Source organism: Chinchilla lanigera, unplaced genomic scaffold, assembly GCF_000276665.1.
Source record: "Chinchilla lanigera isolate Chin_1 unplaced genomic scaffold, ChiLan1.0 scaffold00034, whole genome shotgun sequence".
In the NCBI taxonomy this organism is placed as follows: domain Eukaryota; kingdom Metazoa; phylum Chordata; class Mammalia; order Rodentia; family Chinchillidae; genus Chinchilla; species Chinchilla lanigera.
The window spans coordinates 11,185,013-11,198,092 of record NW_004955435.1 but is presented as its reverse complement, the minus strand read 5'-3'; the positions used below and the strand labels follow the sequence as shown (position 1 = coordinate 11,198,092).

General features: G+C 38.6%; 1 protein-coding gene and 1 long non-coding RNA gene across 9 annotated transcripts in view; one reads left to right on the top strand and one right to left on the bottom strand.

The window, feature by feature from the left end:
- The window catches only part of Ntng1 (netrin G1), a 323,535-nt gene that overhangs the window by 48,999 nt on the left and 261,456 nt on the right, over window positions 1-13,080 (bottom strand). Inside the window, exons 5-6 of one of the 4 annotated variants that reach the window (XM_005388823.1) lie at window positions 10,536-10,601; window positions 8,073-8,132 (exon numbers count right to left, since the gene is read on the bottom strand). The exons of 1 other annotated variant lie outside the window; for it this stretch is intronic. In XM_005388823.1, coding sequence (XP_005388880.1) covers window positions 8,073-8,132; window positions 10,536-10,601 — 126 coding nt within the window. Of the gene's footprint in view, window positions 1-130; window positions 299-8,072; window positions 8,133-10,535; window positions 10,602-13,080 lie in introns of all 4 variants that reach the window. 2 more of the 4 variants (XM_005388824.1, XM_005388820.1) reach the window with 2 other exon arrangements.
- The window catches only part of LOC106149015, a 61,958-nt gene that overhangs the window by 26,541 nt on the left and 22,337 nt on the right, over window positions 1-13,080 (top strand). For all 5 annotated transcript variants that reach the window (XR_001234901.1, XR_001234900.1, XR_001234899.1 and 2 more), the window contains exons 2-4: window positions 8,683-8,819; window positions 9,013-9,163; window positions 10,152-10,311. This is a non-coding gene — a long non-coding RNA (uncharacterized LOC106149015). The remainder of the gene's footprint in view (window positions 1-8,682; window positions 8,820-9,012; window positions 9,164-10,151; window positions 10,312-13,080) is intronic.

Sequence of the window (13,080 nt, the reverse complement as noted above, 5' to 3'; positions counted from 1 at the left end):
AGAATATTTGCCCCATTGAGAAAGTTCTTTCTGACTCAGCTGTGTTGCAAGTCATCAGCCTCCCCACCTGCAATAGCTCCCCGTAGCTCAAAAGGCACAGAACGAAAGCTGAAATTGTAATGGAACTGACCTATGCATACATTCTCATCGTCCAGCTGCGCGGAAGCATTTCGGAAGTAGCCCAGCCTGCATAACTCACAGTGCTGCCCTCTAGTGTTGTGTTTACAGCTCACGCAAATGACTGTGTTTAGCAGATCGATATAACTGCATCGATTGGAGTGGCCGAAGCATTCGCAATCTTGCAAGGAAGAACAGAAATGTATACAGAGTGTATACAGCAGCAGAGTCATAGCACACTACATGCTTGGGTAAAATGGGGAATGGAGAAAAGATGGGATGGCATCACATACATGTAAATCAGCATGACACACGGCGGCAACAGGTGGCTGAGACGGGTATGGAAGTAGCATCTGTTGCAGGCAGGAGAGAAAGGTCGGACATTCAGAACATGACTGAAGACTGTTAACTTTTGGCAGACAGGATGAACAGAAGCATTTGCAGGTGTACGCCTTTTAAAATTTGAGAAGGCTTGGTTTCCACTGATGCAAAAATCTAATTTTTGCACAAGGAAAACTTTACTGTTTTGCACATTTCCCCATTTGCTCTTCATATTTGCAGTCTTTAAAAAAGGGTGCAAAGCACATGAGCATCGAGGTCTGAGTCTGCCATGATCCCATGGGCCTTTGCCTCACTACTGTTTAGGCAAGACGGTCACTCAGTCAAGACTTCATGGAAATCCTGGCAAATTTAGCAGAGACCCAGACAGCCCCCACAGTTCTTTATCTTGGTTTCCCCCCAATGACTACACACTGCTTTTCTCCACTTCTAAGAGGAGAGGAGGGCTTTCTTATGCCTTTCTTCATGTCAAATCTGCATGTTTATGTGCAGGAGGAAACACAAAAGATGGAGAGATTATTTGTGTGAAAAACATGATCTTAAGACTTCCTTTTTCTTTCAAGTTTCATGCTATAAAACAGGGTTAGGCAGCTACGATACCTCAAGATTTCTTTTCCACTTTCTCTCTAAGATGTGAGAGATGCCTCTGCGGCGTAGGAGTGAAGGTGGTCAGAACCAGACAGGGAGATGGAGAAAGAGGATGAGAGAACTGGGGAGGACAGAGGGTGACGAGATCTCCTCTTGTGCAACTCAACCAGGGAAAGAAGTTGTTACTCTAATCCAGTCTGTTTAACAGAAGTGGTAAAGAAATACTTATTAAACCAATAGAAAAATGTAAGGAACCATGAGGTGGGGAGTCTACTGCATCTCACCAAAATATGAGAATAGGTTGGATTAGAAATTTATAAGGAAGAGCAAACACGTTGTGTTTGCCGATAAATACTCTTCCGATCAATACCTAGCTTTTATTTTATTTTGCTAAAAAACCAAACAGTCAATATTTGAGCCCAATCATTCATTCATTCATCCATTCATTCAGCAATTCCATGAGTCACTATTATGTGCTGGAAACCATGCTGGGTGTTGAATTACCCCTTGGCTTACATAAAGTTTTAAGCGTACCGAATTTTTATAATCACGGTAAAAACTGGGTGCTAGCAAGTAAAAAGGAACAAGGAGAGGCGGCTAGCTTTAAGAATTTTCCTTACTAATATAATACCACTTATTACAACAGTGTGGGTTCATCTATTAGAGAGATGGTTATTCAAATAGATTGCTAAGGTCATGGTCCCGAGGGAATGAAATCTGATTTGCAGAACAGCAGAAGGAGACACTAGGGATATTGAAGAGAAAAACATGCCGAGGTGTGGTGACAGGAACTTGGGGAATCCAGTTGCTGAAAAGGGGAATACAAAGATGGGAGGATCCTGAGGTCACACCACATTTTTTATATACGGTCTGCTCTACATATGTGCAGGGAGTAGGGTTGGTTGAGAGGTCAGGGAGGAGGGAAGGAGAGTGTAGGGAGGAGGAGAGTGTAGAGGGAAAGAGGCCTTGGGATTCACTATAGGAGATGGAGTAAGAAATTAAATGTAGTTGTTAAGACATGCCAAGGAAATAATAACACCACCAATAAAAATAGTTACAGATTACCCAAGTAAATTATCTTGGCGGCAACCTTTCACCAGGTCCAGAATGCATGCCTGAGCTACACCTTGCTCATACTGGCATCTCTGACTCCCTGGGAAACAGGAAAGGTTTCTAGAGCCTTCCTTGGCTGAGAATTTGAGACAGGGAGACTCGTTCTGGCCTGAATCCTCCCAGCAGCATTGGCTGCGGGTTCCAAACCTGATGCTTCCCATGGACTTCTTTGGCCCTGCCTGACATTCCTGGGGAGAGAACAATATTCGCAGGGGCTCTGTCGTTCCTAGGGGAGAGGTCCCTTGTTGGTTGTCCTTCTTCAGGATTTCCATCCTAAGTTGGACCTTGGGGCCAATTTAGTTAATACAACTTTTTTCAAAAGCATCTTTTATAGGCAAATATTAATTTCAAATCTTTCTGGAACTACACAGAAGTTTAATGAGTGAGTAAGGCAAATATGTACTCAGATAACTAGGAAATAAAACAGTTTGTGCTAAGAAAACAAAATAGTGACACAAAGGTGGAAGGCGAAATTCATTCAGCTTGACAGGAGTGAGGGAAAGTGTCTAGTAGGACTTGCGCACTGACTAAGGTAAAGTTTTTGCTTTATTTTTAGAGAGAAAATAGTATTTCAGTTGAAAGGAATAAAGAGTGTGCAAAGATATGAAACTGGGGAAAGGTAGAGAATAAGACAAGAGAATTTTCATATGATTCCTTTGTGGATATTTAGGGGATTCTGCAGGATCTGCTCAGTAGCTATAACTGATACTTCATTCTATCTAACAAAACTATCAAGAAAAAGTGTATCTCATATCCTCAAGCTCAGGGATGAGGTTCAGCCTAGGAAAGGCCTTGGGCTTCATCTCAGTACTGAGAAACAAAACCCAAGTTGAATACTTTGATATTTATCCTGGAAATCACCATTGCCATGTCAAATATAACAATATTGCTTACTAATATCTAAATCTAACGAGTGGTATACATTTCTGTGATGACATTCACTATTTTTGAGTCTTGTTTTCAAATCAGTTAGTCACTTTGGATAGGAAAGGTTAAATAATTATGTGTGAAACTATGCTCCACTAACCATACAGTATTATAAACCTATTTCTAAAAATAAGCAGGTATTTAAAGTGTTTTATAATCTATGAGATGGGTTCGCAATAACTTGATCTTTTAAGACTTTAGGATTTTTCTGAGACTTTGATCAAGCTGTCTTCTCTGGTCATGATGTATTTGAACATGTTAAATGAGAAAAACATTTTTGAAAGTGATTTGGAAAGCATGAGAACATTATATAAATAGGAAGCCTTTCTTTTACTTTCAAGAAAGAATAAAACAAAATTTCAAAAGAAAATAATAGGAGAGTAACAATAGCTAATACTTTGCATATTGTTGTCTTTAAAGTAGCTACTCAGAGTACAAGACGTAGGCATGAAAAATTGTCCAAACGATATCAGAACAAAACTTTCTTTTCTATGAACTAAGAAAACCAGTAGAATCACTATTTTAACTATCTTGTATTTTTTTCCTATTCCATAAGCATTTCAAATATAATTATTAGGTTGCCATGTTATCTTTTTTGTTTTTTTTTTTTGGTTTGTTTTCAGGTACCAGGAATCGAACTCATGACCTTGCGCTTGCCAGGCAGATGCTGTGCCGCTGAGCTAAATCCCCAGCCCCGCCATATTATCTTATAGTACCCTATTAATTTACCATTCTTCAATACCTCATCTTCATTTAGACACAGAACTCATTAATGATCACTAATGATATAGTTTCAGCTGCATTATAATATTTAGATCCCAAAGAGATGATTCTAACAGTTGAATAATTCTTTAATTCTTCCTTTCAATGACGTGCCTCACCCTCCCTCCTCTTCTTGTAAGCGGAGGGTCTGTGCTCCATACTTACAATAATTAATTGTGCTTCCTTTTATACACTCGGTTGCCTTCCTTCCTGGGAAAACTTGACGCTGCTAAATTAGTTCCTCATTTCTGCAGGTCTACATGTCAGCATGTGGAATGGTAAATGAACATTAAAAGTGGCTAGAGTTTTTCCTCCAACCATTTGGAAATGAATCTCACTTCAAGTTCCTGGTCATGAACTTCTGGGGTGTCCTCTCCTGCTTTTTGTGTGATTTTCTTGTCTCAGGGTTTTGTCCTTGGATCTCTATGCCCTTGAGGTTTAACCTAGGTGCTTTATATGCTAGACCCATGACTTTAAAAACTATTTATATGTGGGTCATTCCAGAATGGCTATTTCTATCCTGAATCAACTCCTCGTAGTTACTGAGACAGCATTCAGCCTCATATGTTGAGTTCAACTACCTTCTCACAGTCCCCACTTGAACAGTTAATAAAGATCACAACTTTAAGACGTTCAAAAATGAGCTCTTGGGCTATGTTCCTAACCCCCCTGTGCTGTTCATGGGGGGCCTCATCTCAAAAATAACTTCATTTCTCCAACTGCTTAGCTCAGTAGCCTAGAGTTGTTCACAACCATTCCTTTTCCCCACTCCTGATATCCAATCCAGCAGCAAATGCTCTTAGCTGAGCTTTTAAATTCATTCAAAATCTGACTACCTCTCACACCCCCAGCATCACTGCTTCGGTTATCACCATCATCCCCAAACTGCTGTCTTGGCTTCCCCTTTTGTGATAATCTCTGCTTCCCCCAGCAGTCAGAGTGACTCTTTCAAAACTCAAATGGGGTCTTGACACTTGCGGACTCACTGTCCAAATGGCTTCCAATCTCATTCAGAAAAAAGGGAAAATCATTCCTGCCAGGGCTCGGGCTCTTCGTTTCCTCAGGAGCTTGCTGCTATCACTGTTCTTCCTCTTCATGCTGCTCCTCAAAAGTGCCAAACACTTCTCTCGGCCTTTGCAGGTGCTGCTGCCTCTGTCCAGAATACTCCTCCTTCTACACTCCCTGAAGTTCCTGCATTACTTGCTCTTTCATTTCTCTCATTAGGTTTTCGTTTAAAGAAACCTTTTTGACAACATTATCTGAAATAACAACCCCCATTCCAAACATCCTAAACTTCCCATTTCCTGATTCTGTTTATCACTGCAAAATCTTCCCTTTCTGCTCCACATGTAACCACATTAGTGCCGACAAGATGTTTTGTCCCCAGTACAACTACAGAGCTTAAGCATCCCCCAGTACATAGTTATCACTCAGAAGACATTGTTGAATGATTGACTAAAAGAATGAAGGATGATCTCAAAGCAACCTCCACTGGTGGCAGAGGAAGACACAGAAGAAAGTTATATTTAAATTTATTCCACCACCATGCAAATCCTTTAAGAGAGCCTGGCTATATTCTATATATTAGAGTTTAGAAAAACAGCACCCACACAGTAAGATACAATTAAGTTAGTGATTATATTACCTGGGAGTTGAGTATGAATCTATGAACAGGACAATTTAGGCAGAAAAAGCAGATTACTGAATATTGCTGTGGCTTATAATGTTTTTAATCTCAAACTGCATTGTAGATTAACATATATATTTATAAATAGGTAGATATATATAGATAGATAGATAGATTTCAGGCCAGTGCTACTGTTGTGTAAACAAAGCTAAAGGGGTCTTCAGTGCACGTACACATGATGTGAAAAGGCAAGCATTGGCAACACACACTCATTGCGATGATCCTGTACCAGGCATCGTGTACCAGGAGATAAAGTGAAACGAATGAGGCATATTCTTGTAGTCTAATGCAGGGTTTCCTGACTGCAGCAAAACTGACATTTGGGCCCCAATACGTCCTTGTTGGTTGGGACTGTCCTGAGCTTTGTATGATATTCACAAACATTCCCGGTCTTACCCACAGGAAGTAGTAGCAAAGCCGAACCTGTGACCAGGAAACACGCCCCCAGCTATTGTCAAATGTCCCCTGGAAGGCATCCCCCAACCACAACAGGAAATCGGGTCTCACATCTCCATTATATAAGGCAATTACGGTAATAAGGTACTTAATAACGTATAGAGCAGTGGAGGGTAAGGACATTGCAGAAAAGGGAGAGTTCAAAGTTGATTTTCCAGATTAGCAAAGGCCCGCAGCTCTCTGAGGTTTAAAAGGCTCTTTCTCACTGAGACTGGCTGGGGAAGACCAGGGCAGGAAAGAGTCACTGGAAAACAAATTTTGGAGACAAAGAGAATCAAAGGAAACAAATGTCAGGGAGAAGAGGAAGGTATTCCATTTCCCTTTTGTGTCTTCTTCTTACTCTGCTCCTGTTGCTTATAAAGACATTATTCCATCCCCTATGCAATCATAACATAAAATAATCCGAAGGCGGCACAGGTAGGTTTTTCTAAATGAGGAAAGCTTTTTCACATTCAGAGCTGATGAAAATTCATTTTGTCATTCAAAAAGAAAGGACTTAAGAAAAGGAGGTAATAGAAGGTAAAGGGATTAGAACGCGTCGATACTTTCCTTTCACTGTGTTCACGGCATGGTACTTCCTCCGGGGCCTGAAGCTTCCCTCAGGGGTAGAACTGAAGAGGATCTAGAAATCTCTTGTTCCTTTTCCCACCTGTTTTGTACCTTTATGTAGCCCCTGAAGCTCTTCTGCATGGATTTTTAAAATAAATCTATTTCCTTGGGTAGATTTTTCCTGCCTCATCAACACTGTGTCCTCAAAATACTAGAGATTCAATAACACAGTGTCTAGCTCCCGGTGAGAGGCAGCTTGAGCGTCCGGCATACTGACTTGACATAAAGAGAGAGACTTTAGGCAACTCTTCTTTGCCTCTTTTCTCATTCACCTCTTCGATCTCATTCCATGGATTGCCTGTCATAGATGGCGAATTGCAGTCCTACCTGGCTTTAGTGCCTGCCTATTATCTATACCAGATGCCCGGATCGACTTGCTACCCTCTGAATCTGTGATACGTAGTTCTGTTCATAATGCATTTCCGCATGTTCCAGACCTACGTGGATATCCACCAAAAGCGCACCTTCAGTGCTCCATAGTTCCGAGCGCATTGTGAGGGAAGTTTAGACACGGTCTAAATATTCTCAGTTTCCTTTCCCCTCATCTCCTGACTTACTTTTTCTCTTTTTCTAGACGCCACAGAACAAATTTAGCATTGACTAAAACCTGGAAAATGACTAAATTCAATAAAGAAAGATGTTATGGTCATTTCATCAAGTGGTTCAAACTAAGTTCAGATTTTGTTAATAAATATTATTTTTGGGAGGACATGTTTCATGGAAAAACAAATCCCAAAATAACAACAAAAATGACATAGATCCAACAGTCAAGGGGGGAAAACAAGGTACACCTGTTACGTGGGACATTTAAAGGCAAATGGTAAAATAAAAACAGGGTCTTTATGTTTCCTGAAAAATATTCATTCTGTGAATGACAGATGCTAGCTGGGATGGGCCATCCATGAGTCACAGATGAGGTACTGTTGGCTTTCATTTAAGGAAAGTAATTTGAATATTATTTTCAGATTACATTTGACACTTAATCCAGCACGTATCTTTACCAGTAGCTTTCAAGTTTATTCAAAATAATATTTGGAAGCACGAATTTCAAGAGGTTTCACTTGTCACAAAGTAAAATGAGCACCAGGTATGGAACCCACTATTCTGGGTTCACGAAAAACACCCCTGAAAGTCACTGTGAGTTCCCTTATTTTCAATGCAAATGGGTATCGGTGTTGGTGCTTTCATATTTGTGGTCTAAACAGGACCCTAAACACTCATAATTCTTATCCACACATTAATCTTTCAGAAAACAAATGTTGCAGCATTTTTAGTTGCAGTCAAATGTCTGAGAGAAGCATTTCTTTCATATAGGTGATGGTCTCAGTACTAGTCAATGCATCGATTAATATCAGTGAACATGCCTCAACGGTAAGCTGATGGGTACACTTCACAGATATTCCAGATTCATACAGTGCAATGTTTCACAAGACATAACACCATGGGATCACTGTATGAATCCAAGAATTCCTACCTCTCTTGTGGTTTGCAACTTGAACAGAAGAAACTGTTGACAAAGCTAATTTGGGAGCAACTGCATAGGTTTAAAAGAATAACAGCAAATTAGAAACAACAGTGAAATGTTCAAACTGTAATACTATTACCAACCCACTCAAAAGTAGCCTTAAAAGAAGGAGCTATTTGTCTGTTGTTCCTGGGAGTTTGTTTCATTTACAAAGGAAGGCTTTATGTGTTTAAAAATGGTTCAACATTATCAATAATAAAGTTTAGAAGTTTTATTTTAGCAGTCAAAAGGGATTACCATTTAAATCAGGAATCCAGTTAAAGATTTTTCCCATAAAAATATGGATATCAGAAGCCCCTAATTCTCTCCCTTTTAAATGTAGCAGTTATGTTATGGATTAAAAATAACATTGGCCCAATTTCCCATGTCATTCTGTCTGTGCACGAACCAGCTAGACCATTTATGCTGAGCTGACTAAACACCATAGAACATAGTCACCATGTCCACATTCAGCAGCATTTGGGATGTGAACGTGAGTGCCTTTACAAATTGTAACTTTCTCAGTGTTTATTACCTTCGTGATGCTACAAGTTTGTTAATGGTAGGGTTTTCTTTTTAGGTTTGCCTGGCATTTCCTTTCCAATTATTTGTGAAGTCTTGCTTGTGAAAATAGCCACAACAGAGCAGAGTCTGGTGTGCTCTGCAGATGCTGACAAGACAAGTGATGGCTCCACGGAACTGGCCTCTGCTATCAAGGTGCTCCTTTTACTAAAATTTCAAGTTCAAGCACTTTATTTAACAATGCTGCTTTTTAGACAGATGTATTTGAGCTCATTATCCACATTCTAAAAAAGTGCAACTGGCATTATCTAACAATATTTCTGAGAGCTTTTTGTCCTGTGACATTCACAGAAGACCACAGAAAAATAATTAGATGTGTCTATTTCAGGTTTTGAACAAAGTATAATCTTGTTCAGCTCAGAACTTACTGTGGCGTGTTAAGTCTAAGATTTTGTCTCGCGTAATTTGTTGAGCTGAACTTGCCAACGAATAAAACCAGTAAACCTGCCTTGAATCCTCACAGAATTCCACTAACAGGGGTGAGCTTGATCTGTATTTCTTCTTGCACATATGTAGGCTGAAACTTGATAAAATTCGTTTGGAGCAAATGATTAAGATAATTCTATTTGATGGTAATATATGTATCTAGGACAGTCTCGATTTCATCACTCTGATCAAGGTCTGAAAATGCACTTTCCAATCTGACTCCTCAACAAGTTGCTAATATATTTTGTTTTGCTTAGCAGCTATTTCCTGGTTCCTCCTTTTGCTCATTTCCTCTACCATCTGCATTCATTAGTCTGAAAGACCATCCTGTATATAACTAAGGAAGGGAGAGGTCAAAAATTTTTGAGAAGGCAGAAGGCAAAATAATAGTTTTATATTAAACTAAACTATTTTCATATGCATATGTACAGATGATAGATGTTAAGTGAATTTAACACTGCTCTGCAGATGGGGAAGTTTTCTGTCTTATTTCTTACAATATAATCAGACTGCTGTCTGTCTGTGTCTAACCCTTTCTTCCCTCTCCCCTCCTTTTCCCTGTCCTCCCTCACTTCCTTTTATTCCTTCTTTCCTTCTTTCCTTCCTTCCTTCTTTCCTTCCTTCCTTCTTTCTTTCCTTCCTTCCTTCCCTCCTTCCCTCCCTCCTTCCTTCCTTCCTTCATTCCTTCGTTCCTTCCTCTCCTTCAATGTCAGAAGTTAGAAAATAATTAGTTCTCTAAAAACAGAAAATAGCTTGCTGTTAATGCTGGTAGACATGAATGTCAATTGAATAAGGGATAGAGGTAAATTCCAACAAAGAAAATTTATTGTGATGGGATGTGTGCATGTGTGTGTATGCGCACGAGAGAGAGAGAGAGAGAGAGAGAGAGAGAGAGAGAGAGAGAGAGAGAGATGGACAGACAGACAGAGACAGAGAAAGAGAGAAAGAGAGAGAGAGGGAGAGTTCCAAGTCAAAATGAAGCAGCAGTACAGGCAAACAGATCTATTGGGTGTCACAGCGCTGCCTTTTCTGTTTATCTAGGCCCTCAACCTAACTGAGAAAACTAAAGGAAAGCTAAAGGTAGATACTGGAAGGACACCTCTGCCATGTAAAAGTTTTAAGACTTATTTATACTCCCCATTGTGATGGTGACAGAACTCTGGGATTCTCCTGAGACTGCCTGACATTCAGTGTGAATTTGGTAAAGGGCTTATAACTTCTACACCATCTCATTTTTTTCTTCTTCTTCATTTTTCACTCCAATATTGCTGGGAAAATCTTTATGTTAGAAAAAATGATTTCAATTATGATCCTTTTGAAGGCATGACATTCATGATAATGTTATTTAGTGTTAAGAAATTGTATGTGGGATTTTCCCTCAAATATGTGGGATTTTATATCAGTAGGAATTTTACATGCTCCTACCTTGTTTTGGGTTAGAAACCTCAAGGGAAGAAATATTCGGCCATATCCTATTAAACTTTGGAGGATCTGCACGCACCGGGAAAAATCAGGGAATGTTATTTTCCGCTATGATGTCATTTGGTCTAAACAGAAAATTAATTATATGGACAAAAGACACAAACCACACATCTGCTTTGTGACTTGGCTGTGATGCACTTAAACAAAACATGACTCCCATACCAAACAAGAGCAAGCAACTGATGATTTCCAAAACATTGAATGGACATTAAATATATAGCCACTTCCCTAATGAAGTGACGCATTTGCTTTTGAAATAAGGTAGAATATTCTTACACAAATAACCAAATAGGGACTTAAGGAATCCAAACCAATATGTAAAGCTGGTGCCTGAAACTGGGAGATAACGCTAAAGAAATAGTTTCTCACTTGAAGATTCCATACTCCTCAATTTATATTTACAGATATGAACTGGTTGCATTAGTCTTCCATGAGAGATTCTTTGGGGGCATGTTTTAAGTGTGAGCCATTATCTCTGAAATAAAGTAGATCTATTTCTTATTTTTACATGTGCAATTTCTGAGAAGGAAGGAGGGAGAAGTGGTGTTTCTAGGTGAAGAACAGTGCAAGGCCCTTCCAGTCAGATCCAGGGTCCGAATATATGATTGTGGGTATGCTTCCTGATGCTTTTCACTTCCGAGTAGGCTTCTAGAATTACTGTTTCCAATCCAGAGATCATTAAAATGATTGCTTAGTTAATACTCTTTCTGTCTTGGGCCCACCAATTTAAGGACAAATCCCAAGATAGCACCTAGGTTTTAGGATTCGCTGTTTGTTAACTTGTATTGGTCATGACTGTTAAAGCAGCTATTTCATGATTCAAATCCTACTGTGCATTAAGCACAGTTCAAAACCACATCTCTCATCTTATCCCTGAGGACCACCCAAGTCCACAAGCCTTGCTCTTGCCTCCATGTTCCTGCACCACTTTACTGTCAGTGCCCCGGGTCTTGGGTAGACATGAGTTTGAATGCTGCTGTTTGTACTTCATACATCCTTAACTATACTGGACCTCTTTGAAGAAGGTCAGAGCCTTGAAAAAAGCTTTCATAAATATCTGATAATTGAGAAATTGATATCAAGTGGCTAGGCTACTGTAAATAGGTATTATCAGATTGTTTCCTCCAGCATTAGATTACAGGAAATAACATGCTTGCCAGACATAAAACTTAGACTATTATTCTAATTTTAACATATTTGCTAGAAAAGCTGATCTCAAACAAAGCCACTGCACTGCTTTCTCTGCTTTGATACATATATACACAAAGGCAAAGAAAATCTTAGCATTCATATAGCTATATCTGCCAAAATGAACACAAAAAAAATGTAAGCGTTTCTACATCTGTATTTAGGTGTTATTAAATAAATATATGACTACATACACAAAAAATATGTAGCTTATTGATGGAATATCACTTTTTACTTGAACATTTTGATGATGAGTACATATTGAATTGGTAGAACAAGCCTAAGTGATCTGTTATGATCAGCTATGAAAAACTAGAAATTATATTTTGAAAGAAATAATATTTCTAGGAATCATTTATTTGGAAAGGGTTTCAAATCATTGGTAAGTGTTTATGTAAAAATATATTTACTTATATTATTGTATTACATTAAGACAATCTCAGTTTGGTGAAATAGTTCTGTCCATTTTTCTGTAGTAGATGCAAATACAGGTAATAAGTGGGGTGATGTCTGTTCAGTTTAGTACAAGCATTCAGTGACTTGTTTACCTTGATAAAATGAGAGTAATAATATGATTTACTAGTTTGTTAATAAGCTTTGCCAAGAAATTTAAGCAAGGATAATAAATAACATAAGAGTTTAGAACTGAGTTCTAAAAATTAACTCTACAAATTAAACTTTATTCCATATTCCAAGAAATTAAATATTTTATGGTAATATTGTATAGCTTTTGTGAGTATTTTAAAATTTTTCTCAGGATGCTGATGTTGTTAATAATTTTATATGTAATTAAGAAAAGTAATATAGGTCATTCTACTTTTGAATTATTTAGATTACATGACCTGTACAGAATTTTCAAGATAGACACCTCAGTTCCAATCTGTTCTCTACCAAGAATACAATGTTCTTCTGTATTGCACAGCTAATATAGTTTTCTTGGGCAGGCAAACCCTTGTTTATGCCTGAGAATAGAGACATTTTTTCCAGGTACTTTGCATTGTGTAGGATGCCTAGTCATCCTAAGCATTGAAAACTCAGAACCACTGTGAGCCATCATGTGAAAATCCTGATGGAGGGAAATCCTTGGGAGGGAAAATGTTCTTGAAAGATATGGATATTGATATTCATGGTCTTTAAACCCTTATACTATATCACTGCTGATATCAGCCATATATATTTTAATAAATGAAAATGCAACTTGATATCGCATCTTAAATTTAAAAATTATTGCTTTATAAGATCAAATAAGAAAACCAATTAAAATTAGCCTGTTTCTCTCTGGTTACTTTTGTTACTCTAA